Genomic DNA, 25,534 nt, shown 5'->3' with positions numbered 1-25,534 from the left:
TATTGAAATTTTCATATTGACGTTCATTGCAGGAAAGTTATGCAACGTTACATTTTTAAAACGACAAAGGCTGTAGGATACAGGTAGCCAACTCTTACCACAAACTGTTGCAAATATTACGTTCAGGTTTAAATATTTTAGCTGTTGTAATAGACTTTGAACACTTCATACACACTCAAATTGAAAAAAAAAAAATACAAAAACAATGAGTCACTAGAAACAACTCAAAAACAAATTGAGACAAATCTAAACTGAAGTTCTTGGCAGACAAATGTTTAGTGTTGATGTTTGTTTGACCAGATTTTAAGCTGCAACCACAACAAAGCATATGGAACACCAAGGCACTCAAAATGGAATAAAACATTATCAAATAATTATCTTCTTTAATAAATAAGATCTAAATATTCGAAGTGACAATAAAATTGTGAAATAACTGAATGCTTAGAAAATTATCATCTCAATATGATTAAATATTTGTCATTCTTTAAAAATGTGTATAGTAAAAATATTTCAAATGAATATTTTTCCACAATAATATACAATTATTGTTGAGGTATTTTAATTGCCCGTAATTCAGTTCTGCACACAGTGGCGCAGTGGGTAGTGCTGTTGCCTTGCAGCAAGAAGGTCCTGGGTTCGAGTACACCCCTGGGTCTTTCTGCATGGAGTTTGCATGTTCTCCCTGTGATGCGTGGGTTCTCTCCGGGTACTCCGGCTTCCTCCCACAGACCAAAAACATGACTGTTAGGTTAATTGGTTTCTCCAAATTGTCCTTAGGTGTGAGTATGTGCGTGAATGGTTGTTTGTCCTGTTTGTCTCTCTGTGTTGCCCTGCGACAGACTGGCGACCTGTCCAGGGTGTACCCCGCCTCTCGCCCAGTGAACGCTGGAGATAGACACCAGCACCCCCCACGACCCCATGAGGGATAAAGCGGTTCGGAAAATGGATGTTTTTCCCAGTGGCCTTTTTATCAAAAGGACACTACAGGAGATATGCGCACTCCCGCCGCGGCAGACACGTTTACATTTCTTTTGTCGTGTTGGTTGAATTGTGTCCACCAGGTGGCAGTAAGGAGAGACTGCCGATGGAGTGTTCTGCATTAAAGCCCTGAGCAGGTCTAACAGGCTGATCCATAACTGCATAGATCTCCAGACCCAATTCTCAAGTATCAGCCACGATCAAAGCACGGCCTAAAACGACCTCTTTATTCGCCCATGTACAATTCAGAGCTCTTCTAATAAATGAACCGAAGTTATTTGACCTGTCAGACTTCGCTCTGGGCGCGTCTGCCCACAGTAAACGCGGGAGTTTTTGCTCCTGCAGCGCGGCTGGCTGAGTTCTGTTGTGGGTTCCTTCCGTGTTTGCTGCTCAGAGAAAGTTTCCCTTCTTCAGCTGTTCACCATGGAAGACAGTCAGATGCCGGACCTGTTAAACAGGTAAAACCTCGCATTATACTTTAAACAACGAATCCACAATATTGGATGGACCTGACAGAACAAGAAGCTGTCTTCTTATGCAGTTTGGTTTGCTTCAGCCCCGCAGCAGGAATCTGCGTGTCAGCGTCAGCTGCGTGTTAGAAAGACAAGAGTAGAAGAGAAGTTTTGTTCAAGGAGTTCATCCAATGTTCTGCTTCAGAAGCCTTTCTTCCTGACCAGGTGTCCTTCTGCTGCGCTGCATGGATCTCAGTAGAACAACCTTGGTTCTGGCTATGCAATCCTTACATACAACCCTGTTTCCTTTAAAAAAATTATAACTGCTTTATTTATTTTTATGTTTAACTAATATTTTATTAAGATCTATTCTCCCTATATCATATTTCGTAATTTCTTGTTTTAGTTTCTCTCTACTTATCTTATACTTCCCACAATGAATTATTACATGTTCTACTGTTTCCATCCCCCTTCCACATTCACAACTACCTGTTGGGTGTTTACCAATCATAAAAAGTTTTATTTAACCCAGTATGTCCTAATCGTAGTCTTGTCATTACTACTTGTTCTTTTCGATTTTCTCCAATTACCTCCGTATTCCCTACTTTCTTTTGTATATGAAATAAATGACGACCTTTAGTTCCTTCTTCCCATAATTGTTGCCATTCAGAATTGATTTTATTTTTAATAATTGATTTAATTTCTGATTTACAATACTCTATTTCCATAATTCTACTTTGTTTTAAAGACATCTTAGCTAATTGATCTGCCATTTCATTTCCTTCTATACCCTTATGAGCTGGTATATCCACATAAATCTAATCTCTATTTGCATTTGTCTCATTCTGAATACAGCTTCATAAATTTTGTATACCAAGTCCATGCGACTTTCAGATGAGACATTTAATATAGACATTAGTACTGATAATGAGTCTGAGAACTTTTTTAGATTTCTTTTACTCTACCCACTGCAAGGCCATTTTTATCGCTAACATTTCCACCGTGTAAACCGCTAAATAATCAGGTGTTCTTTGTTTCACGCATATATCTAATTCAGGAATAACATAAGCAAATCCTGTTTTGTTTGTAACTAGATCTTTTGAACCATCTGTATATACAATTGTATAGGTATTATATACTTTATTAATTCTGTCACTTACGAAATTTACCCAGTTATTATCCTTATTAACCTGCATTTTTTTACTAACCTCTAGGTCAACATTTATATTTGGAAACAGCCAAAAGGGAGTAATTGAGTAAGGCACCGCAGCACAGTACGTCATTCCCTGTATTCCCATTTCCCTAGCGGATTTATTTGCTACCCATGCAAAACAGTCTATTTTTGCTTTTCCACTCTCCCAACAAGTTCTCAGTATTCCTACTGCTGGATTTTTCCCCTCCTCCTGTCCCTGCAAACTCACCCAATAATTAAGCATTATTTGTTTTTGTCTTAAATATAAAGGCATTTCTCCCATTTCAACCTGCACTGCCAAGGAAGAAGATGTTTTCAAAGCTCCACAGCATAATCTCAGAGCCTGATTTTGAATTACTTCTAATTTATTAATTATTGTTTTCGCAGCTTGCCTATAAACTACACATCCATAATCTAACACTGATCTAATCAAGGCTATATATTTTTTTTTTAAATTAATTTGATCTGCTCCCCAATCTATTCCTACTAAACATCTCATTATATTTATATTTATAACCTTTTTACATTTCCCTTCAATATACTTTACATGATCCCCCCCATAAAAGTTTGGAATCAAACATGATTCCTAAAAACCGAAATTTACTACATTCACACCTGTGCCAAGTTCAGGTATTTCTACCCAACAGGCCAATCAGGAACCAGCTTGGGGTTCCAGGCTTTGTCCAGGCGAACATTAGCACGTGATAGAGAAGGGTCCTGGAATTGAACCTGCAACTCTTGGACTGAAAGGTGATGCCTTTATGGCCGCTACATAATTCAAACAACAAGAACCAACAAGAGAAGGAGCATAACATTATGACCACTGACATGAACCTGTTAGTGGGTGGCATACATCAGGCGACTAAGCATCTTTTCCCTCAACGTTGATCCATCAGAAAGAGGGAGAACGAGCAGACGGGAGGATTTAAGCTAGTTTCATCAGAGCCAAACAGTGACGGCTAGCTGACTGGGTCAGAACATGTTCAGAACAGGGTCAGAACTGCGGCGCTTGGGGAGGCGGGTGTTCCTGGACCGCAGCGGTCAGAATGTAAAAAATGTTCCAATGAAGGAGCAGTGGTGGACCGGGACAGGAGCGTTCTGATTGAAGGGAACCTTTCTGTCTAGGATTTGGCCGTTTAGAGAACCCGTCTGGTTCTGCAGGCTCTTCCCGCCACGTGTTCTGTAGAGGTGAACTCGGAGTTTCAACAACCAAGCAGAAATGAAGCTGTTTCACCACAGTGACCCACCTCTGTGCTACATTCTGTCTCTGTGTCTCTGCAGTGGAACGACCCGGAAAAGGGAGGACTACCTGGAGTGGCCGGAGTACTTCATGGCTGTGGCCTTCCTGTCAGCTCAGCGAAGCAAAGACCCAAGTTCTCAGGTGAGTGAGTGAGTGAGTGAGTGAGTGAGTGGGCGGTCCGACAGCGCCAAATACGTCTGGGGTGAAAGGACTGGAGAGGTAGATCTGTCTTTACGAGACATCTTAACTCTGATATTTAACTGCTTAACATATTTCTACGCTTTAGCTGAAAATCCAGTCTTGGGAGATTTTTTTTTTTTTTTACATTTCTCTCTTAATTGAAATTTTTATTTTATGTGTTGAAATAAAATGTTTACAGTAAAAACAACTTGTACATTTTCTGCTCAACAGAAAGAAAAGCTATGGTTAGATGCTTTATTGTTCCTTTCCTGGCGACAGGATGTGTTATAAATGACGCGTAGAAACACGGCGGCTAAGCTGCTAAATCTTTATCTAGACTTGTTGCCTGGCTGCACACGTCTCCAAAATGTTCCGGTTTGTGCAGAATTGGTAACAAGCTGAGGGGAAGGGTGTGGTTTACTGGAGGAGGGACACGTCTAAAACATGCAGGGTTCTCCCCGCCTGAGCTAGTTTCTTGATGACTGCCCTGGTGATGCGTTTAGCTCAGTCAAAGCGGTGAAGGCCTTGGTCAGAAGACTGAAACGTGCAGAAAAAGTCAGAGGATCATTGTCACCACAACGGTCACAAATCGTGTCTTTAGGACACGGGGAAAGTCAACGGCTGCTTATTGCAGTATAATTCTTATTTCTGCTAAATGTTTGACTTGTGGTGAAGATGCGCCTATAGCTTGTACACACTCTTTAAATATTTTATCGCTGGAGAACCTGAGCTGCCAGTGGAAGGAGTCGATGATGGCCAGGGGTGCTTAGGATCAAGCCTCATGGTCCATCCTTCCTCTGCCTGCACCTTTAAAAATAATACAGAATATGGAATGTTTTCTCTAGTATTTGTGTCAAGTGTGTGTCAAGTGTGTGTACTTGTACCAGCAGCTGAGGGAGAACATAGTTTTCGTATTTTACCTCCATAGTGAGGACTTTGATGTAAAGTGAGGACCTTGTTTTGGTCGTGTGTGTGTGTGTGTGTGTGTGTGTGTGTGTGCTCCTGTTTAGGCATCAGAGTGTGGACCATTTGTAGTGAAGTGAGGACATTTTGCTGATCCTCACTTTACACTTTGCTAACGGTAAGGTTTAGGAACTAAGGTGTGAGTTGAGTTAGGGTTATTGTTAGTGTTGCACCGATGCCATTTTTTGGCCCCGATACCTGGGTGTGCTGTGTTGGCCGATACACATACCATCTGTTTGAAATTTATGTGTGTGTGTATGTATATATGAAGAACTGCATACTACTTAGGGTAGTAGAACTTTTTATTGCCTACCTGGAATGGGCGACAATAGTTGAATAAACATTTGGCTCTCAAAGGCCAACATAGTGCAACTTCCATGAACTTATATAACATGTATAATACTAGTCGGGAGAGAGAAGGCTGCGTTCAAGTGACCAACAAACATCAAAATTGTATCGGTGACCTATTTGTTGGTACTCATCGATACCGATACCACCATTTTAGTGCTGGATCGGAGCCCCGTTCCATACTGGTACCGCTATCAGTGTAACACTAGTTATTGTCAGGGTTGGAGCAAAGTAAGGGTTGAAAATGACAGAAAGTCAATGGAAGTCAACGCATGGTCCTCACTACATATGTGTGTGTGTGTGTGTGTGTGTGTGTGTGTGTGTGTGTGTGTGTGTGTGTGTGTGTGTGTGTGTGTGTGTGTGTGTGTGTGTGTGTGAGAAACCTCTGATGTCTTGCATCCCTCCCCCTGCAGGTGGGCGCCTGCATAGTGAATCAGGAGAATAAGATCGTCGGCATCGGTTACAACGGTATGCCCAATGGCTGCGATGACGACCTGTTACCCTGGTCTCGTTCTGATGATGATCGGCTCAACACCAAATACCCGTACGGTAAGAGCACATGTGCCTGAGCACGTCTTGGTTTGCTTGTTTTCCTTGTCCAAGTCAGTATTAAGTTCCTGTTTTAAACCAAGTAGGTAACCGTAGTTGTCCAACCTTAGATATGGACGGGGTTCTAAAGGTTCCCTTTGCTTAGTTCAATGGATGCTTGAACCTAAAACTCCCAAACCTGACGTGAAGATTCCAAAATGTGTGACATGAATGTTGCAAATTGACCAGGATTGTGGAAATGTAAGCAGGATCTGGCCATAGTGGATGTGGTCCTTGTTTAGGATGCTCTGTGGCTGAAGTAGATGCAAAGCGACCTGCGTGGTTTCTACAGCGTGTGCTCTCTGTTCTGTTCCACAGTGTGTCACGCAGAGCTGAATGCCATCATGAACAAGAACAGTGCCGACGTGAAAGGATGCACCATGTATGTGGCTTTGTTCCCATGCAATGAGTGCGCTAAGCTTATCATCCAGGCAGGTGAGTTCAGACCACACAGCTGCAAGTTTCCTCACTCATGTTTAAACAGATCATAGAAGTCTGTTATTGTTGCCCAATTCTAATATTTCTGATTGGTTTTATTGAAAGTGTAAATTTCTCTTGATAAACTCTGTCTGCCTACCTTCTGGCTCCGCAGCAAGCTGCGTTGTCTGTTTGGCAAATAGTTTTAGAAATTTGGGATTTACAAACTAAAAGCCTGGTCTTCTTTCCCAAAGTAAAACGCCACATCAGCAACTTAGACCCTCAGAGTTGCGTCTCAGCTGTCTGGTCTAAATCTGCTCTGCTTTGAACTACCAATAACCACAGCTGGCTCACAGTGTGGCTGAGCTAAGATCAGTGGTTCTTGGAGTGCGTCTGCTTTCTCAGCTGTCCTCTGTTTCTCGTCCTCTGTCTGTCCAGGCCTTAAGGAAGTGGTGTACCTTTCTGACAAGTACCATGATACACCTGAGATGACTGCTTCCAGAAGGCTGCTCAGCATGGCTGGAGTCCACTTCAGGTACACCAGCAGTGCTGCTGTCCTGCTTTACTCATCTACTCATTTCCTCCTGTGTGGTGAGGGAAAATACAGTTTATCCTGCTGTTGCTGAAGATTTACTACCTCTAGCTCGTTGTAGCCAAACGTCGTCTGGTGGCCGGTCGGTCAGGCTCAAAAATCTGATGTGGCTCCTATCAGAGGTTAAAATCAACACTCTTTGGTGTGGAAGTTGTTTCATTCAGAGTGAGCTATTTTCAGGATTAATGGGACTGTTCAGAATGAAATCATGGGAAGAACAGAGATGTAAGAGACTGTTTTAAAAGTCAAGTATTTTCTATGAAATATCAAGATATGTCTGCATTAAGACTTCAGCAAATAACAGGAAGGCTAAATGTGCTGAAGCCAAATGGCCTATCATGGAACATGCTGAATGTCATTAGGAATTGACATTCCATCTACAGGGAATCCCAAAGTGTGGGTCCCCCCCCCCCCCAACCCCCCCCCCCCGCCAGGTCACAAGATGATTTCATGCTGATGTGCTAAAAAGATTTTAGGGCCCTTTCTTGTAAGAGTTCTGCTTTATTCTAGTGATTTTACAAGTTTATTTTCAAAATATTATGACTTTATTTTTATAACCCCCCCTCCCCCCCGGATAAAAAAAGTGGAAACAAATCCCACCTGCCATTTCTCTGGGAAAATGCCCCCAAACCTCTCGCACCAGTAAAAACTGCATTTCCCTTAATGCTGAGCAACAGTTCCTGTCTAACCTGGTCTCCAGATCCGTTTGATTCAGGAATTATAATGGAATGTTTTTTTTTTCCTTTAAGAGTATCCATGTGTTAGCCTGTTTAAAGCGCTCAGCTCTCCTTGGCAGAGTGATGACTTGACTGAAGTGATTCCATCATGAGACACAGACATGAGCAGGGATCTAATGGGAAAGGCTTGACCTTTAACCTCTGCACATGTTCTGCTGGTGTGTGCATCATCAACTCATCAGTGTGTTCTCACCTTCACTTTTCCCTCCCTGTTTTGACAGGCAGTTCAAGCCCAAGAGGTCGGAGATTGTTATTGATTTTGATTCCATTAACCACCAGGGAATGCTGGATCACGCCTCCAAGTGAAAGCCGGCGTGGAGCGCTGCTGAATGAAGCCGATGGAGAAAGACGGCTTTCTGCAGATGTTTCCATGAACTACTCCTGAAAATGTTAGTGTTTGTGTGGAGCACTTTAATCCATCATGTTTGTCCTCACAGTCAGGGTTTCATTTAGTGCCAGCATTGGGTCTGAAATGTTAGTATTATGACTCCTGCTTCTGATCTTTTCAAATCTTTCATCTTGGGACTTTTTTCATATTTCTCCTTCATGGAGGTTTCCTGCTGTGTGTTTAAAAACACTTTTATTTCTTGATCCACAGCTTTCTAATTTAGTTTTTATTGGTAGTAAAGATGCTTTAGGCGGGATATTCTTGATACTGTGGATCACTCTGGATTGTTAGATTTGTATATATATATATATACACACTCACACATGGTTATCTGCCTTGAGTTTTGTTTCTCACTGACTCTTGTAATAATCTGGTACCATTAAACTTAAACCTTTATTATTGAGGGGAAACGCAGACGTGTTTACGGCGTTCCTCCTTCAATCTCTTCAGTCGTCTGTGCTTTCAGTGCAATAAAAATGGGATGACAAAAGCCTAATGACTGCTGTTATTATTGCTCTAAAGAATGTACACCTGTTGCAGAATTCCATAGGCACACGTTTAAAAGATGTACTCTATTTTTAGACAGCTCCCAGTTATAATCCCCTTACTGCACTGGAGGCAGAAACCAGTTTGCAACTTGCGTTTTGGACAGAATATCTGAATGACTTACTCCTCTGCTTTTGTAAACTACTTTAAACATGTAGAAAGTACTTTAGTACTTAACTACATGCAAATTGTACTTAATTACAGTAACGTGACTAAATGTAACTAGTTACTTTCCACCAGAGAAAAAAATTCTGCTCACTCATTCAGGCTGGAAGAAGTGTGTCTGAACAAAACTATTTTTTTCCGGCTGATTCTCAAAGGGCTTAGATCTGGACTTTGACTGGGTCATCCTAACCCATGACTGCTTTGATCTGAACCCTTCCATATCTGGCTGTGTGCCTAGGGTTATCTTGCTGGAAGGGGAACCTCTGCCCCAGTCTCAAGTCATTTGCATCCTCTTACAGGCTTCCTTTCAGGATAGTCTGATTTGGCTGCATCCAATAGACCAGCATCCCCCTCCCTGCTGAAGTTCTTTCTAAGTTGAGCTGATGTCTTAAGAAACTTTGTCATCAGCCATCATAAATATTTCTTTTGCGTCATAGAACACCATAACAGTAATTAAAAAAAAAGAAATGAAAGTTTGACAGCGCATTACAGAAAGAACCCGATGTTCTGTGTACCTGAGAAGATATACTGAACCTGTACATGGAGGAGGAAGACAAAAGCTTTCAGGGACACCACTAAGTCATCGTTTCAGGTATGCAGTGATGTGAAAATGTGGACTCATTGAAATCCAACAATAATATTGCTGTTATGACCAATACCTCATATTACCGATCTGTTTCACTCTCCTTTCAACACTGATCAAACAACCACACCGCTGACATTTCTGTTTAAACAACTTCTAACCCTGTGCCTCATCTCCAGCATGGTCACATTCAAACAAAAATGTTCAAACAATGTTTTAAAGCCTTATTTCTGATGATTATGATTTCCTCCCACCTCCAGCTAATAAAAACACAGTATTTAAGATTAGAATATTGTATCAGATCAATAAAGCAACATTTTTCATGCAGAAATGGGGGCTTGATGTAAAGTAATATTTAATATTGGCTCATAGTTGTTTTTGTTTTTTTTTTTGCGACAGGTTCTTTTAATCTGACAAGCAAGACTTTTATAACTTACTGAATGTAACTATGTATGCTCTGCCCACTCAGTCAGTCGGCTGCTGGATGTTTCTTCCTGTTTTCTTCTTTGTTGCTACATGCATGCTCAGTATGAGGGATTGCTGCAAAGTCAGCCACACCATGGAAGCAACTGTACGCTGTCACTCTACGCTCATCCAGGAGGAGCGAATGCTCCAAGTCACAGACTACATTTAACCTGCTGGGTTTCCTTATGAAGATTGTTTTTACCTTTTTCATTGATGTTGTTGATCCCATGTCAGTAAGCTTTATTCATAGATTTGTTTACCAGATGAAGTATTTCTGTTTCAGGTGCTGCACAGAGGAACACTGAGCTAGGATTTCTTGCTTCTGTACTACGGTACTGAAGTTTTGGGGATTGCTGTGTGGCTCAGGGATCTGTTTTGTTAAATCTGGCTATTTCCTTCATGTTATAATTCGCTGTATTTTTATCAGTAAAATAGCTTGGGTATTGTAGTTTATTTGTGTTGTTTTGTCACAAAACTGTTTAGCAGAGATCTTTTTGATATTGATTCTTCTAACAGTTTGTGCAATAATCTTTTTTGTGAAATCAGTGTGTAAATTAATTTTCACATCTTTTATATTTAGACTCTGCCTCCTTCATGCTGTCATTAATTTTAGGTAGTGTTTTTGTTTTTTGAAGTGTTTTGCAAACCTCATTTGATTTATGAACAATTTTTATTCTTTGTTATACAGCTTCACTGAACAATGATTGTTATATAACTCAATATTTTTTTAGAAAAGTTTCATAAACTACATTAATAGTTCTTGTTGATACCATCCCAACTTACCGCCATTGGCTCTCGCTTACATTTACCCAACCTCAGTCCAACCCCGCCAACAGGTCCCCCGGTGTAGGGCAAGCCCTGAATCCCTTCACCACGGTGGCTGGTTGTCTCCACAAGCCTCCGGCAGCAGGGAAGCAAACAATCCTTTACTCTCACCACTCTGTCCAAGTCTATCCATCCCCATCCTGGTTCTGCTGAGGTTTCTTGATTAAAGCGAGTTGTTCTTCCCTATGGTTTACACATGCTTAGGAATGTAAAATATAGGATGCTGTTAGACATCCTTTCACAACTAATTCTGTTAAACTTCACTTTGATTGGATCAAACTTGACTGCAATTAACTTGAGCAATTATATGACTGTTATATGACTTAACAAATGTAATAGGTTGGAACTAGATATTTTTCTTTTACTCAGTAATTGATTTGTGATCATTTTAACCACTAACTTGAATATAATGAAACACTGTCTATTTCTGCAGGTTAAAGCAAGACACTTCGAAACAACAGGAGTTTTAAGGATTTTTATTCTTTACTGTAGAAACACTGTACATAAATTACTTTCTCTGAGACTAATATCGATGTACGGATAAATGGAAATTTTCAACCTTCAACATAAAGTTAAATCAACAAAACACCGTTGACTTGTCCTGTCTGGAAAAAAATAACTTTGTATCACATGATGTCAACTCTGTTTTCTGCTTAAATGTTTAGTTGCCTTCCAACCTTTGTACAGACATGTACACACAGAAAAAATCTCTAAGAGAGCAGAGACCTACAATCAATGAGAAACATCCACATCGATTTTTGATTTATTACTGTTACTTATGTGTCATTCATGAAGATGCACTGTCCCTTTAAGAAAAACAAGCAAAAACAACCACAGTCTGTTGCTAATCACAGCAACCCAGCTGCCCCCCGCCCCACCAAGCCATGACAACAAGTTTCTACTGCAAGCAGCACTACTACCTTTGACTGACAAAAATCACAAGGTCTATGCATTATAATGCAGAGTCACAATTTGGAGAAGAAAAGGACTCTGCTGGGTCTTTCTGGTCTACACAGACTGTACTGTGATCCTCTGCCCATGCCAGCCCTTTCACTGACGTCTGCGTTCTAGGCCTTGGGTTAGCACAAGGGATGATGAGGAGGAGTGCTTGTAGAAATGACCAAACGGATCATATCTATCAAGAGGAAAAAGAATACAATGCAACATTTGGTTCTTGTTAAGTTCTCATGATCTGTTGTGGTGGTGGGGGTGTAGGGTGTAGGTAAAGTAGTAATAGTGCGATACATGTAGGTAATAGTATGTAAACGCTTTTCTGTTGAGTTTAATATCCCTTTTTTGTCTGAAGCAAATGCAAGTTTATATAGAAAATCAAAAATTACAAACAAACAACAAAAAAAGTCTTATTTGCTTTTTTTTTTTCTTGTACAAATTTCAGTCCTTTTTGTGCCTGTCTCTCTTAGAGAGACTCCGCAACAGCTCCATTCAATGGCCTCAGCCATGGAATAATAAATCCTATAGACAAGGCTCGAACCGAAGTGACACATGGTAGCTTCAACATCTGTTAGGGATGCTCAGTCCCGAGCTGCTTAAATGCTTCTGAAGGCTGCTTGCACACCAAGCTGACTATCTGAACCAGTCTCTATGTTTCCCTCTATTATCCAAAGTCTCTGTTAACAGGTACATAGCTCACAACATGGCAGTCAGGTTAGCCTGGCCAATCAGAGGGAAATGTAAGGGCATGCGTGCAGCCTGTCTAAAAGCACGAGAGGGAACAGAAAAACTAGAACATTAAAGAACCTTTCCTGGGTTCATGAAGACAGTCCCAGCTGTAGTTTCAGGTCAGTTAGAAGAAAATAATAATCATCAAAAAGTCTTTGCATTCTACTTTAACCACCTGGAAAAAAACAAAATCTAAGGGGGTCGGTGGGCAGTTTCTGGAGTCTTTGACAGTTCAATCTGTGACATCCATATAGTGTTAAAACAAAACGTTTTGTGTTAGTCTTCGACAGTCAGAGGTGGAACCGTCTGGACTTGTTCACGCCGTGTTACCTCCTCCCGATCTCACTCTGCCGGAGGAACTGGATGTTGTTGGCGCTGTCGGCCAGTTCGGGGCACTGCTCAATGGACAAGACGTAGTAGCCGTCGTAACCCTGAACCTTTCCACTGCTCAGCAGCTGCCTTTTCTCTCCCTCTGTCCACAGCCGTACACCTTCCTCCCCGTCTCTCACCCGCTGCTGCTCACGGGCCCAGGCACTCGACAGCGCCCTCTGCCGCATCTGTTTCAAGATGCGGCTTTTCTCTTCGTCCAGCGTTGTTCCGTAGCGCACGTGGAGCACCAGAGCGCCGTACTGCAGTTCTACGTCAGCGAAGCGCCGGGTTCTCCCGTTCATCACGGTCGTAGACTGGGACACTGTGACGTTCACTCCGTTTTCCAGTGACTTCCTGCCTGAGGTGAGCCGCAGGGCGCTCAGGTCATTTTCTGGGAGGCTGGTCTTGATGAAGTAGTGAGTGTCTCGGCCCTCCACGGTGAAATGTAAGTTCTCCAGGTAGAAGGCGTTGTTTAGGACTCCGGCCACTTTGATGCAGTCCTCGCTGGCTATGTTTAAAGCATTCGTCACCACTCGTCCCTGCACCACAGCAAACATGACACCCTTTCCTATCAGCGACTTGACTGTAGCGAACCATAACCAAGGCTTGGTGTGGTCGCAATGCCGTCGGCTCGGCTGAATTTCTGCCATTCGCTCGAAGGACAGGAAGGCGGACGACTGGCGAGTTACTTCCTGCTGCACACCTGAGATAGACTGCAGAGACAAGCAACAAGGAGACATCACAACATGTCCAGTGCATGAAAAAAGTGTTCTTTCACAGTATCTTGCCGAAATTGTTATACCCAAAGACAATAATCACATCTGGACATATTACAGCTACAGAGTTTCATGTTTTTATTGGCATTTTATTTAACAGACCAACACAAAGTAGTGCATAATGTTTCAGCAATGTCTCTTCCAGCTTTGTACTCAACGTTTTCCTGTTTTTATTTTTCCAGAATAGCAGAAGCTCAGTCAGATTGAGTGGAGGACAACAACTTCAAGTCTTAACACAGATTATAAATCAGATCTTGACTGGGCCATTCAACACCATGAACGTACTCTGATGTAAACCATTCCGTTGTAGCTCCATGTTTGCTGGTATTTGTAGATAAATAGCTGTCCTGTCAGCTGGTTCTGTTACCTGAGCTGTGGACCTCTGCAGATAACCTCTAGGTGCTCCCAGTAGTTGTGGAGGAGGTTAAAGCAGCTTTAAAGTGTTGCTGAGATCCACAGTAGAACCTGAGCCATTCTACCATGTGGGGTAACAAGGTTTCCATTGGGTTCTGGATGTAATGTAACTAAATATAGAAATACTTATCTAGCGGATGCTTTTGCAAGGAACTGCACCACATTTGGTCTAGAGCTCTAAATTTTCTGTTCAACCACACAGTAAATAGGGAAATGTATGCTGTTATGCCTTGTTTATAAAAAATGACCTGTTTTATTATTCATTGAGCTGATTTCATAGCAGCATTTTTTAAAATGAAAATCTTAATGACGTTTCATTTGTGCCTGCGGGGAGAGGGGGGGGGGGGGGGGGGGTTGTAACTGTTTCTTCTTCCCATTACGGAGCTCCTCCACAGCGCTGCATCATACTGTACCAAAGCTAATAAACACTACAAACAGTCTGCACTGTAGACTATGCTTTCTGCATGTGTGTGTGTGGATTAGTGGGCTCAGCTGGTCAGTACTTCAGCAGATACTGAACGTCTCTAAAAAAAGGATTCCTCACTTCAGATAACACTTTAAATTGCTCCAAGCCTTTCTGACTCCCTCCCTCACCTTCTCTGGTCTTCTCCTTACCCTTCCCTTATTTGCCACTCTGTCTTGATTCAAACACTTTTTTTGGCTGAAGCTGAGCACGCTGTTTGGGTTGAAGTGTGACTGCTTGATAGTCTGTGCAGCATAATTACACCAGCACCAGAGTGGGAGCAGGAGCAGAGAAAGGAGCAGAGACTGAGGTTGAGATGGGAGTGACTGGATGCACAGAGCTTTGTCCTGGTAATATTGCTCTTTCCCCAAATCTTTGACAATCTCCTAAAACATTTTTCATAGGGTCATGTTTTAGGTTTACTAGGGAATAAAATATGTCTCATCTGTTGCTGAGAAGTTCAGATGTTTAGTGGCAGTGCTATCATGGGCCTGTTTGTGCTGCAGGTGTTGACAGAGTAGTTATATTTGAATTTATTTTTATCTCACTTTGCATTAAAGCGGTGAAAGTGACCTGATTCTTTAATGAACCTTTATGCAGACATGACCAATCCTGAATTAGTGCAATGATGAGAGATAACTGAGAGCTTACAGGTGACAAAAATATTACATTCTTATTACTGTTCATTGGTAATTATGCAGACATATAAAACTATAGCAACACATTTAGCATGTCCAGTGGTGCAGTGTAAAGTAGTGGCAGTGGTGGCAGCAGAGAATTAGGAATGGAGCAAAAGGGGTCCGGAATTTTTATAGGAGGTTCCAATTAAATTTGACACAGCAAATAATAATAATAATATACATATGAAGGATTTACTGATCCCAGGATATAATGGGTAAAAATTGTGAAATACATATTACTGACTGCTCACTAACTTGTCTTAATGATTCAACAAATATCAAACAAGAAGCTAACTAATTATAAGTCAAAACACACTGCAGAAAACCTCTTTACCAGAGTGGAAAATCTAGCATCATCCTGGACCTTCCTTATATTAATGTTTTAGTTACTAATACTTTATACAGTACAATAAATACTGTGTGTTCTATTTTGAATAAAATTATATTTGTTTAATTCGTTTATAAATGACATATTACATATATTGTTCAGAAAAATAAAGGCATCAATTAAACTGTGATAGTTCATTTCTTTTTATTACTGCACCTTTAAACAACCAAGAGCTGTATGTTTGGAATCAGGACAAAAAATATGGTAGCGAAGAGGGAGGCTCAGTTTTGAACTTACTGTGTAGATGTATTTTATTTTCTCACTTTATTGCGCAAAACCCTTTTCTGTCAGCAGAGAATTGGACCGGCTGCAGGAATGAAAAGTAATATGATGATCTATATAACCTTTTATTGTTTTTAGCTACTCCGGGAATGCTTTAAATTTCACCAAACCAAGCACCATATCATTTTCACATCTTGATGCAAATCCATATAGGAGCTCCCAGAGAGGTTTCATGTTGTTTTCTGTCATAGTCAGAGATTTTAAGTCTACCTGTATATCAGGTCAAAGCTCATCTGTTCTGTTCCTCACAGGACCCTGCTGATGCTTATTAGAGTAAACATCCACCTCATTTCTTGCTGGATGAACATAAAAATCAAGTTTTTTTATTGTCATTATGTAGCCATAATAAAATTTAAAAAATTCTTTCATAAGTGATTAGCTGTAATTTACAGTCAGTCTATTCTGGGTCAGCATTAGGGCTGTACTGCTGTAGCTTCAGCTTGAGAACAAACTAAATGACCATCTTTTAAAAAAAGCAAATGTGCAAAATCGTGTTTAAGTTTTGGATCAATGATTTACAAATCCCTTTCATACAGAAAATATGACTCATTTGTTCAATTAAAATTGTATGCTCATCTTTTGTGGGGCAGTTAAAAAAAAATCACAGTATAATTTCTGAGTAGTTTTAATTTTGTTTAGTTTTTTTCTTACATTGGCCCTCAAGTACTTTTGACTTGCTGGTGTTGGCCCACATGACAAAAGGTTAGGACCCCCCTTATTTAATCAAAGTGCAAACAAAACCTGACAAGTATAAAATATGCTGCGATGGTCGAGGGAACAGCACTGGTTTAAATCATATTTCTATCATACATTCCAGTTTGTTCCTGTTAATGACAAATGTGCGTCACACAAAAGAGCAACCTGTGAAGTTCCACAGGGTTCAGTACTTGGATCCCTTCACTGGATCCCAGTGCTTCCCAGCCTGGAGGCCGCAGGTAAAATGATCACACATGTTGGGATAAATTTCCATTGTGGTTGTAATGACACGCAGCTATATATATCCAACAATTCTTATCAATCCAATCACTTAGGTAGACTACTAGCTTGTCTTGAAGCTATAAAAAACTGGAGGTTTTAAAATTTTCTGCTTTAAAATTCCAACTAAAGAGAGGTTGCCATCTTTGGACCAGATAGTGTGAAAACAAACAGCTTAGTCAGTGCCTTACATGGGATGGCATTAAACGTTTCTCCATCATTTCCTGGATAATTGAAAAGACTTGACAGAATCGTGTCACGGAAGCTTCCCACGGTCTGACAGGAACACTGCAGGGACGTCTGGGTAATACTAGCTGAGTATTACATGTGAGCACAATCCTTGTTATCACCACATGCTTGGACTAAGGAGTAGGATTGAGAAAGAAACAAAACATCCATCCCAGGCTAAAATCTTCTAAGACTCTGTGGCTTTGATGAAATCAAACTGGAACATTTGGCTACAGTTCCGCAGAAAGAACCCAGCACCTTTTCTTCAGGGGGAACTAGACTTTTTGTCATCAAAGTAAGTCCAGGCCTACTTCTAAACTAACAAAAAGATTTTCTTCATCAGAAGAGAATAGCGTTTAGGAATGGCTGAACTGAGTCTGACTGGGACCACCTGCAGAGCGCTGTGGACAGCAGACGTTCTCTCTAGCTGATAGATTTAGAGAACTTTTTCAACAAGGGGACAAAAATCACCAACAAATCAAGTATGAATTATGTAACTGAATCAATAAAATATTAGTTTAAAGGTGATCACACTTTTGCAACCAGTTTATTGGTGTTCTTATTTAATTTTTTGTATATTGTTTTTTTATATACATATTTATTTTTCAGCTGACTAGTATGTCACCTTAATGTTGAAGTGTTATCTCATGGTCCTTTTCTTTGCGTCACAAAAACCTGGCCTTTTAACAGAGGTGGGTAGACTATCTGCTCTAAACAAATAAAACACTGAATTCATCGCACACAAGAACATCAAGCTGCGTGAAACATCCACAAGCCTGATGAGTCGGACAACCGATCCAAGAATCAACAAAACAGTCCAAACCTCCTGAGCTAAGCGTTTGTGTGAAACAACAGGACGCTGTGATCTGACATACACCCGCAGCACGTGATCAGGAGCCTGCAGTGGGGTAGAGTCCGCCCTGCGAACACTAAACTGCATCTGGTCTGACAAGTCGCTTTAATGAATTATTTCATTATTAATGGAGAAGAATATATATTGTAGTAGTCAGAGGATGTGAAACATCTAGATTGTCTAACGAACTGTAGCAAAATGAATGAGAATACACACAGGCAGGTCATCCCAACGCTGGCTCTTGGTCATCTCCAGGGACGGCTCTGTCAGGTCAAATTTGGGAATAGGGAATCCTGGGATGGCGTTATGAAGATGAAAGCCAAATGTGACTAACCAGATATTGACATCTGCAGGGAGAAAAAAAAAAACACTGAGTGAAGATCCTAGAATAGAAACTGTGGCTTGGGACTTCTGGTACGTTTTCAGAAAAAGCTAAACACAAAAAGTATGTCGCCTACTGTCCGTTCTGTAATATTAAAGCTCCTTTTCCCTTTTTCCAACCCAGTATTTATCTGATCCATCTTCCACACCTGAACCCTTCCAGCAGGGCAGGAACGGAACCTATTACCTGTCACATACTCTTTGACCTGATGAATCTTGCTGATGGGGTTGTTGCCTCGGAACATATATAAGTTAAAGGGCTGCGGGTCTTTCCCGACACGCGTCCATGTGCTGATGTCAGGAGTGGTCCATCTTCAGGAGAAGAAGAAGAAAAGCGAGACACACTCTGATCAGGTGTGACGCTGACAAAGCACACAGCAAGCGTTTGCATGCAGTCACACACCATGCTTGGACTAGAAATGAGCAAATAAGAGACGGATGGTCTACCTCCCAGCAGGGATGTCATAATCTCTGTCTCCAAAATGAAGCAGTCGTGTTAGAGGATCATACAAGCCACCGTGGAAACCGATCACCAGGACAAAGTCAGGGTTGGAGTCAAAGTAAACCTCTCCGTATGCTGTGTACTGTACCTAGACACACACACACACACACACACACATTGATTTAGAATCTGCTGAGGAGACACGAGACGATTTAACACACAGATCCTCAGCCACTCTCTTCCTCCTCTTTATGAGAAAACACTCGTACCTGTTTAAGAAGTAGTCCGTTGTTGCTGAAGACGGCCAGCGGAGTCCCCGTGTTATCACAGGCAATATAAAACTCCGCGCCGTTACTGATTTCCATGGCAAACACGTGGCCCTGTGCAACCACACACAACACACTTACATTCATTAAGACTGCAAGGTGATTTTGATTATTACAGTAGAACTACTCATAATATACATGTGGGCCTTAAAATTATACAAACAGTTTGTTCTGTGCTGCGCTGCTGAAAAACCTCAAACTCACCTATTCATCACTGCAGTTCCTCACTAACAGAAACCCTGTCTTGTGAGCAGCTTTATTTTAGATGTTAAACCACTTAATAGCCCAGGAAATGCAGTTTGGAAGGTTATTAGGTTGACAACATTCACAGGAACGTGCTACTTTTTTTATCTCTGTGTGTGTGTGTGTGTGTGTGTGTGTGTGTGTGTGTGTGTGATTGTCTGTACTGCCTGAGGAGACTGCTAAACTGAATTGCCCTTTAAGAATAAAGTATTCTGAATGTGAATCTTATTTTGAGTTTTGAGATTTTTTGGGGGGGGGGGGGGGGGGGACCTTAGCTCCAGGATAGTGGCGGTATTTCCAAATTCCCTTTAAATGAGAAAAGTTTCGTTTTTTTGAAGTGAAAAGCAGAGTGTGTTGATTGCTGGATCATTGGGATTACATCTGATGGAGCACAAACATGGCAGGAGGTTGCAGTGGACTGAACGTAAAGAGACAGCTTTAAATGAGGCGAAACAAGATAGGTAATGTAGGGTGAGGGCAAGTCTGTTGGATGTCCTCCCATCCTGACTGGCATGTTGTTCATACTCTTCTCCTCTGGGAGGAGCTCATGAACTATGACAAATTCTTCCAAACCAGATCACAATTTACCCCACACCAACCCCTAAATTATTCAAATTATTAACTTTAGGCCATATTACTATTATTGTTACTATTATAATTATTATTATGATTATCATTATTATTAGCATAATATAGAATATTATTATTGTTATTATTATTAGAATAATATTATAAGTGGGTATAGAACATGGATGGATGGATAACAACAACAATAACAATAATAATAATAATAATAATAATAATTATATTATTATTATTATTATTATTATTATTATAATTTATTTGGCTCACATAAATACATGCAAAATAATCTGATTTAGATGTAGCTGGCGGTAGATCCAACAAGCCAGATCATGCCTTCGCCTCTGTCCTCTCCTTCTACCCTCTATTGCCTCTTTGGTTTGAGCTCAGCTAAAGTCTAGGAGCATGGGCTTGACCTCCATGAATGGGTTTCAGCTCTTGGAAGCCGACCAATGTACCACTGTTTGCTCCTGTGTCTCCTCAAAATCCTGCCTTGTGTCAGGACTTTCTTTTTGGCATACAGCTAGAAACTTGCTACTTCCTTTGGCAACACATCTTGCCTAGCTTTGGTGTAATTTTGGGATGTGGGCGCTTCTTCCCAGCTTCTAGCCCGGATTCGGCGGAGAGAGCAGAGCATACCACTTCCTATGTGCAACCAGTCTAAAGTGATGCTTCTTAGAAACCCTGGTCAAAAAGTCCTTCAAGATAAAGTATAAAGTCCTTAACCTCATGTGGCTGTAGCTAACAGGAAGGTGGGGGAAGTTACTTAATGTAACCAGAGATCTAAGATTAAGTTTCTTTCATCAGTGAAAAAAGTACAACTTACACACTGCTAGTCAACAAACAAGCAATACTTATTTAGCAAAAACTTGATACTATTTGCCTCCTCTTCGTGTTTAGTTTCTTAAAGCAACCCACTGACTGTCAGAAACGCTGTTCAGTGGCAGCTACCTGCAGATCGTAGTAGAAAGACGTGATCTCAGAGCTAGAGTGGTTGTAGACGTGGGTGATCCTTGTGGGGTAGTTCAAGTCAGCATAGAAAAACTGCAGGTGCTGGCCCAGACTGTTCCGGGATGCCACCCGCCGACCCAAACCATCATACCGGTACTGAATGTTCCAGCTGGCTGCTTTACTGTATACACGAACTAAAAGACCTGAAAACAAATAGAAGGACAAATAGTTCAAACTCATGCTAAATGTGTGAGAAAGTTGTCATCCAAGCTATCACATCACCAACTGTTTGTTCTGGTATGACCTAGATTTGTTCTAGAACAGCTAGTTTTACAAGGATATTAAAGCTGTACTGTGCTCTGATTTTAGGTGGAACTGGATAATTATTCCCACCTTTGGAATTGTACTCAAATATCTCCGTTCCTCTCTGTCTCAGGAATCCATCTTCATCCATTCTGTACTGAACATCTCCCAGCCGAGTGATTCTGTCCCTCAGATCGTAGCGTAGCGGGGTCAGACGACCACTGTTCCCTGGGTTCAGTAAGTGCAGGTTTCCATTCAGATCATAGTTATACCTGCAAAGCCAGCATCACAGAGTCAGCATGTCACATCAACTCACAGTGGCGTGTTCTTCTTACAGCAGTTTAACAAACTAAAACCCACCTCCACATTAACTTCTCATTAAGGGAGACTGTCTGCAACTGTCCGTCAACATCATACTCATAACCATATTTGGTTGTATTGGCAAAGGGTCCAATTTTGATCTCGCGCTTCGTCACTCTGCCCATGTTGTCGTACTGAATGGTGATCCAGTACATGAGTGACCTGAAAATCTCATACTGGATCTCCTTGATACGGCCATGCTTGTCAAAGTGCTTGGTGTAGGTCATCACTGCTGTGGAGATGATCTGAAAAAGAAATTCAACATCCAAGTCCTGCTTATCAGACTCAAGCTGAGGTACAATAAATGAAGGACAGTCACACTACATGTAGTGAGGCATTTTTCAGATCCATCATAAGTGATATCTTAGCATAATGAGCTGATGGTGTGTGTATCATTTGAAAACCACTCCAAAAACCCTGAGATCGTACTTGGATGAGAACAAGTATAGAGACGCTTTCTATGCTCACATCAAGAAGAGAAAAAGCCCAGTCAGACTGAGCTCTAGCTTTTAAGTAGGTTATAACCTGATATCAAGTGCTTTAATGCTGCTTTCCAAGGTTGAATTTTCAGAGAAAGTAAACCTGGAGTAATTAACTTGAAATACTTTATTGTCTTTTTTCCCCTTTAAAGACATGTCTTTGTTGAACTCTCTTCCAACTCTTAGGGAACATGGTGTAAAACATTTACTTGGACAGAAACATGATCCTCTGTTTCTAGGCTTGTTGTGACACCACATTACTTCAGGAAATATTGGCCTTAAATTGTTCCAGCTGAGCCAGTAGCATGAAAATGTCCAAAATATCCTGTTATTCTGTAACATTAAGTTTTATTTTTTTAACAACCCTTACTGCCCATACATAACCCTCTCTCCACCACACCTGACCCGGTGCAGTCAGGGAGCCATCGTTCTTCTGATCCCTGTCCCAAAGCCAGACAGAATTACCAGATAGAGAGGCATGATTCATTGCTCCAAAGTAAAGTGGCTGAGTGCTTTACAGCACTGTATCCAACACTTCGGATTGCTATTCGGGAATGTAAGGATGAGATGTAGCTGCTTGGCCATTGTTGAGCAAGCTGCAAAGCCCCGCCCCTTTGTGACTGCGTGCAGTTCAGGGTGTGTTTCCCAGCCTGAAGGCAGCAGACTGCTTGCATCAGGTGGAGATGAGCTGATGATCAGGGAAGTTTGGAGGCACTTACTCACAGGACACCAAAGAGCAAAAAGTGTGTGAGAGAAGTTCTGTGAGAATCTCGACTTTAAAAAATTGACTGCAGGACTAAAGCTTGATTTAAAAAAAAGAAAGAAGGAGCCGGTAAGCTTGTATGAGTAATACATGTGAGCACAACCCTATGTATCTTGTAGCTGTGGACTAACATACAGTATTATGCCATGTGATTAAGCTCAGGATAAACATGCAGTGTTAAAGTCATGTGACTTCATGCAGGTGATTATATATTTATCAAAGCGAAGTTAAAAATATGTACTTTAAACTCATACTAACTTGCTAAATGTTGTCTTATGTATTTAAATGAGCTAAAAGTTGTGAAAGTGTAAGGTTAATCATCACTTAATGTTTGGGTACTTTAAGGGTATTTAAACAGTCAAGTAATAATTAGTAAACTAACCAACGTTAATTTCAAGTAATTTAAAATGTAATGGGTTTCAGGGTTATGTTAATTGAATGTGGTTAATTGGGTTACAGAACTTTTTTGTCTTTCCTTGTTTTATAAGGTTTTGGCCTGCATTGGCCCCAACAAAGATTCTTGGCCATTAAATGAATTCCAGAATTCCCAAATCTCCTGAAACAAGCTGCATTTTCAAGTGGGGGAAACTGCAGGTTAAACCTAAGGAGTGGAGAGCATTTGACAGCCATGGAAACCCATTGGAAGCATCCTTTGCACAGTTCTTGGGCTACATGAAGTTGGGTCTGCAGCTGGTGACAATCCAGAACTTTGGGGACACCTGTGTACTATACACCTCTTCATATGCTGAAAGAGCTTTGTGCTTTTATGGGGCATTGCTCCCAGTTAGTTGATGTCCCCAATCCCAGATTACACAGGTGGGCTCCTATGACGGTACCATGTTTGAATTTACTTTCCTGGGAATGACCTATTGTTTCCTAAGTATCTGTAGAAACATTACGATGTTAACCATGAGACCGATGGTTTAGAGGTCTCAGGCATCCTCCTCCTGTGCTGGTGATCCTAACATAACATCAAACTAATTTAGATATCCTACAGCTAGACTTAGTTAGTCTGTGGGATCTTGTTTATATTAGTGGTGTGAAGCAACAGATCATTCTCTGATCAGCAGCAGTATAAAACTTAAAGTTTATTAACATCCTGTTCATTTAACCTCTGCTGTCCATGGCTGTCCGACTGAAGAGATCACAGTGAAACAGAGACTTTTATGGTAAATCGTAAGTTGGATCAAACCAGCTCAGAGGTGCAGAAAGGTAAGTCTAAAATTGAGCAATTATTTCTAATATTTTTTCTTCCCTTGCTGGGTAAACGTGCAATGAGAAAAAACTGGGGAGCAGCTGCTCCTCTTGTTAAATTGCTCTGGCGCTTGTGGCCAGGGACTGCAACACCTTGACTCAATGGGTTAACCCGATACGATTGACAATACTGTGTACTAAAGTGAAACCACTGTTTATATTAAGAAGTTTGACGCCTCCTAGCCCAGGAGCATATTTCCTGTTTTATATCCCGTAACGATGAATGCTACGAATGTTTGGGCTCATCACTGAAAGCACAGTGTGAGGCATAATCTGATTTCCCTGGGAAAAAAAAAAAAACTTCAGAGGTTCTTTTTTCCTCCCTAATCTGTTGGTTGAGTCTGTTGAAAGCAATCCTTTCTTACCTGATTGATATCATAGTAGATAACTCCAAACTTCCCGAACTGCTCCACTTTGCCAGAGATATCATCAAACTGGTAGAGATCAATAGGTAGCGGCGTCTCATTGATTACAGCCTGCATGCTGGTGACCCTGAAGCTGTTGTCATATGTATAATCGAAGCGTGCGTTCACCATCCCGTCCTCGCTGAAGCGGAAAATTTGCTGATCAACCAGCGGGCCGATTTGGCGGTAGCGGATGGAGCAGATGAAGCGTTCGTTTTGTAGATTGACAGTTTTGAGCACGCCAGCGGTCTCATCGTATGTGAAACTGACCCGCGCTGAGTCATAGAGGATCTCTGCCAGCTTATTCTGAGGAGACAAATACAACCATGCTGAACAGATCCTGGTCACCCATATCAATATTCAGAGTATCATTACTACATGTTCATTGTCCTTGGTTAGTTTCTGCCGCTATATATACATAGATATCATTATTATTATTATTATTATTATTATTATTATTATTATTATAGACACTGCTCTAATACCACACTATTGTTGCATAGGTGAGATAAATTACTTATCTCTAAATAACGTGTGCAGAACTTGAAAACTGACATGAAGCAGTCATAATGCACAATATGAACTTATGATAATCAATAAGAATATTAATGAAGCCACATACTTGTCTGCGATACTTGTACAGTATCCGTCGGCCGGTTCCTAGATGAGCAACTCTGAGGAGCTGGGGACACAGAAACACGTGGACGGGGGAAATGAGAGCTCTGATCAGAGGTGGCTAATACGGGAATTATCTGTTTATTATAAGCCATCCTGAAAGGGATGCACACCTACAGTCTGAACAACCTTCAGCTTCTACACATTCTGACACATTACACATGCAAACCTTAATGTATTTTATAGGGATTTTATATGATAGACCGATACAAAGTAGTGCCTAACTCTGAAGGGAAATGATAGAAGATTTGCAGCATGTTTTTCCCAAATACAAATGTGAAAAGTGTGGTCTTGCTTTTGCATTCAGCCCTCTCTAATACTCTGGTACTCCTAAATAAAATTCTAATTGTCGAATGAAGTCACCTAATTTCATAAACAGAGTCCACCTTTGTGTCATTTAATCTCAGCATGAATGCAGCTTTTCTGCTTCTGGCCTCAGAGGTTTGTTAATGAACAAACTGCATGGTAAAGCCCAAAGGACAGGGAAACCTTTTGTGAGTAGAAACGAAGATGGAAGAAGTTAAACAAGGAAAAACCTGGAGGAAAACCTGTTGGAGACTAGAGCTGGAAAGCTTTGCCTTCCAGCAGAACAACAACCATAAAC

General features: G+C 41.1%; 2 protein-coding genes across 5 annotated transcripts in view; one reads left to right on the top strand and one right to left on the bottom strand.

The window, feature by feature from the left end:
• Positions 1–1,293: 1,293 nt before the first annotated feature.
• On the top strand, positions 1,294–8,376 carry dctd (dCMP deaminase). Its single transcript, XM_036136713.1, has 6 exons — positions 1,294–1,436; positions 3,904–4,003; positions 5,767–5,902; positions 6,260–6,376; positions 6,797–6,893; positions 7,909–8,376. The coding sequence occupies exons 1-6, from the start codon at positions 1,402–1,404 to the stop codon at positions 7,991–7,993; spliced, it is 570 nt and encodes a 189-aa protein (XP_035992606.1). The 5' UTR covers positions 1,294–1,401; the 3' UTR covers positions 7,994–8,376.
• A 2,743-nt stretch (positions 8,377–11,119) lies between these two features.
• The window catches only part of LOC105919475 (teneurin-3-like), a 457,194-nt gene continuing 442,779 nt past the window's right edge, over positions 11,120–25,534 (bottom strand). For all 4 annotated transcript variants that reach the window (XM_036136710.1, XM_036136711.1, XM_036136709.1 and 1 more), the window contains 10 exons: positions 24,878–24,937; positions 24,217–24,561; positions 21,356–21,600; positions 21,086–21,267; positions 20,693–20,895; positions 18,860–18,970; positions 18,596–18,738; positions 18,336–18,460; positions 17,984–18,114; positions 11,120–13,421 (listed from right to left, as the gene is read on the bottom strand). In XM_036136710.1, coding sequence (XP_035992603.1) covers positions 12,666–13,421; positions 17,984–18,114; positions 18,336–18,460; positions 18,596–18,738; positions 18,860–18,970; positions 20,693–20,895; positions 21,086–21,267; positions 21,356–21,600; positions 24,217–24,561; positions 24,878–24,937 — 2,301 coding nt within the window. In that variant the 3' untranslated portion in view covers positions 11,120–12,665. The remainder of the gene's footprint in view (positions 13,422–17,983; positions 18,115–18,335; positions 18,461–18,595; positions 18,739–18,859; positions 18,971–20,692; positions 20,896–21,085; positions 21,268–21,355; positions 21,601–24,216; positions 24,562–24,877; positions 24,938–25,534) is intronic.

The sequence above is a fragment of the Fundulus heteroclitus genome, chromosome 5, assembly GCF_011125445.2.
Source record: "Fundulus heteroclitus isolate FHET01 chromosome 5, MU-UCD_Fhet_4.1, whole genome shotgun sequence".
Lineage (NCBI taxonomy): Eukaryota > Metazoa > Chordata > Actinopteri > Cyprinodontiformes > Fundulidae > Fundulus > Fundulus heteroclitus.
The sequence above is the reverse complement of the archived record's forward strand: the minus strand, read 5'-3'. Positions and strand labels throughout refer to the sequence as shown.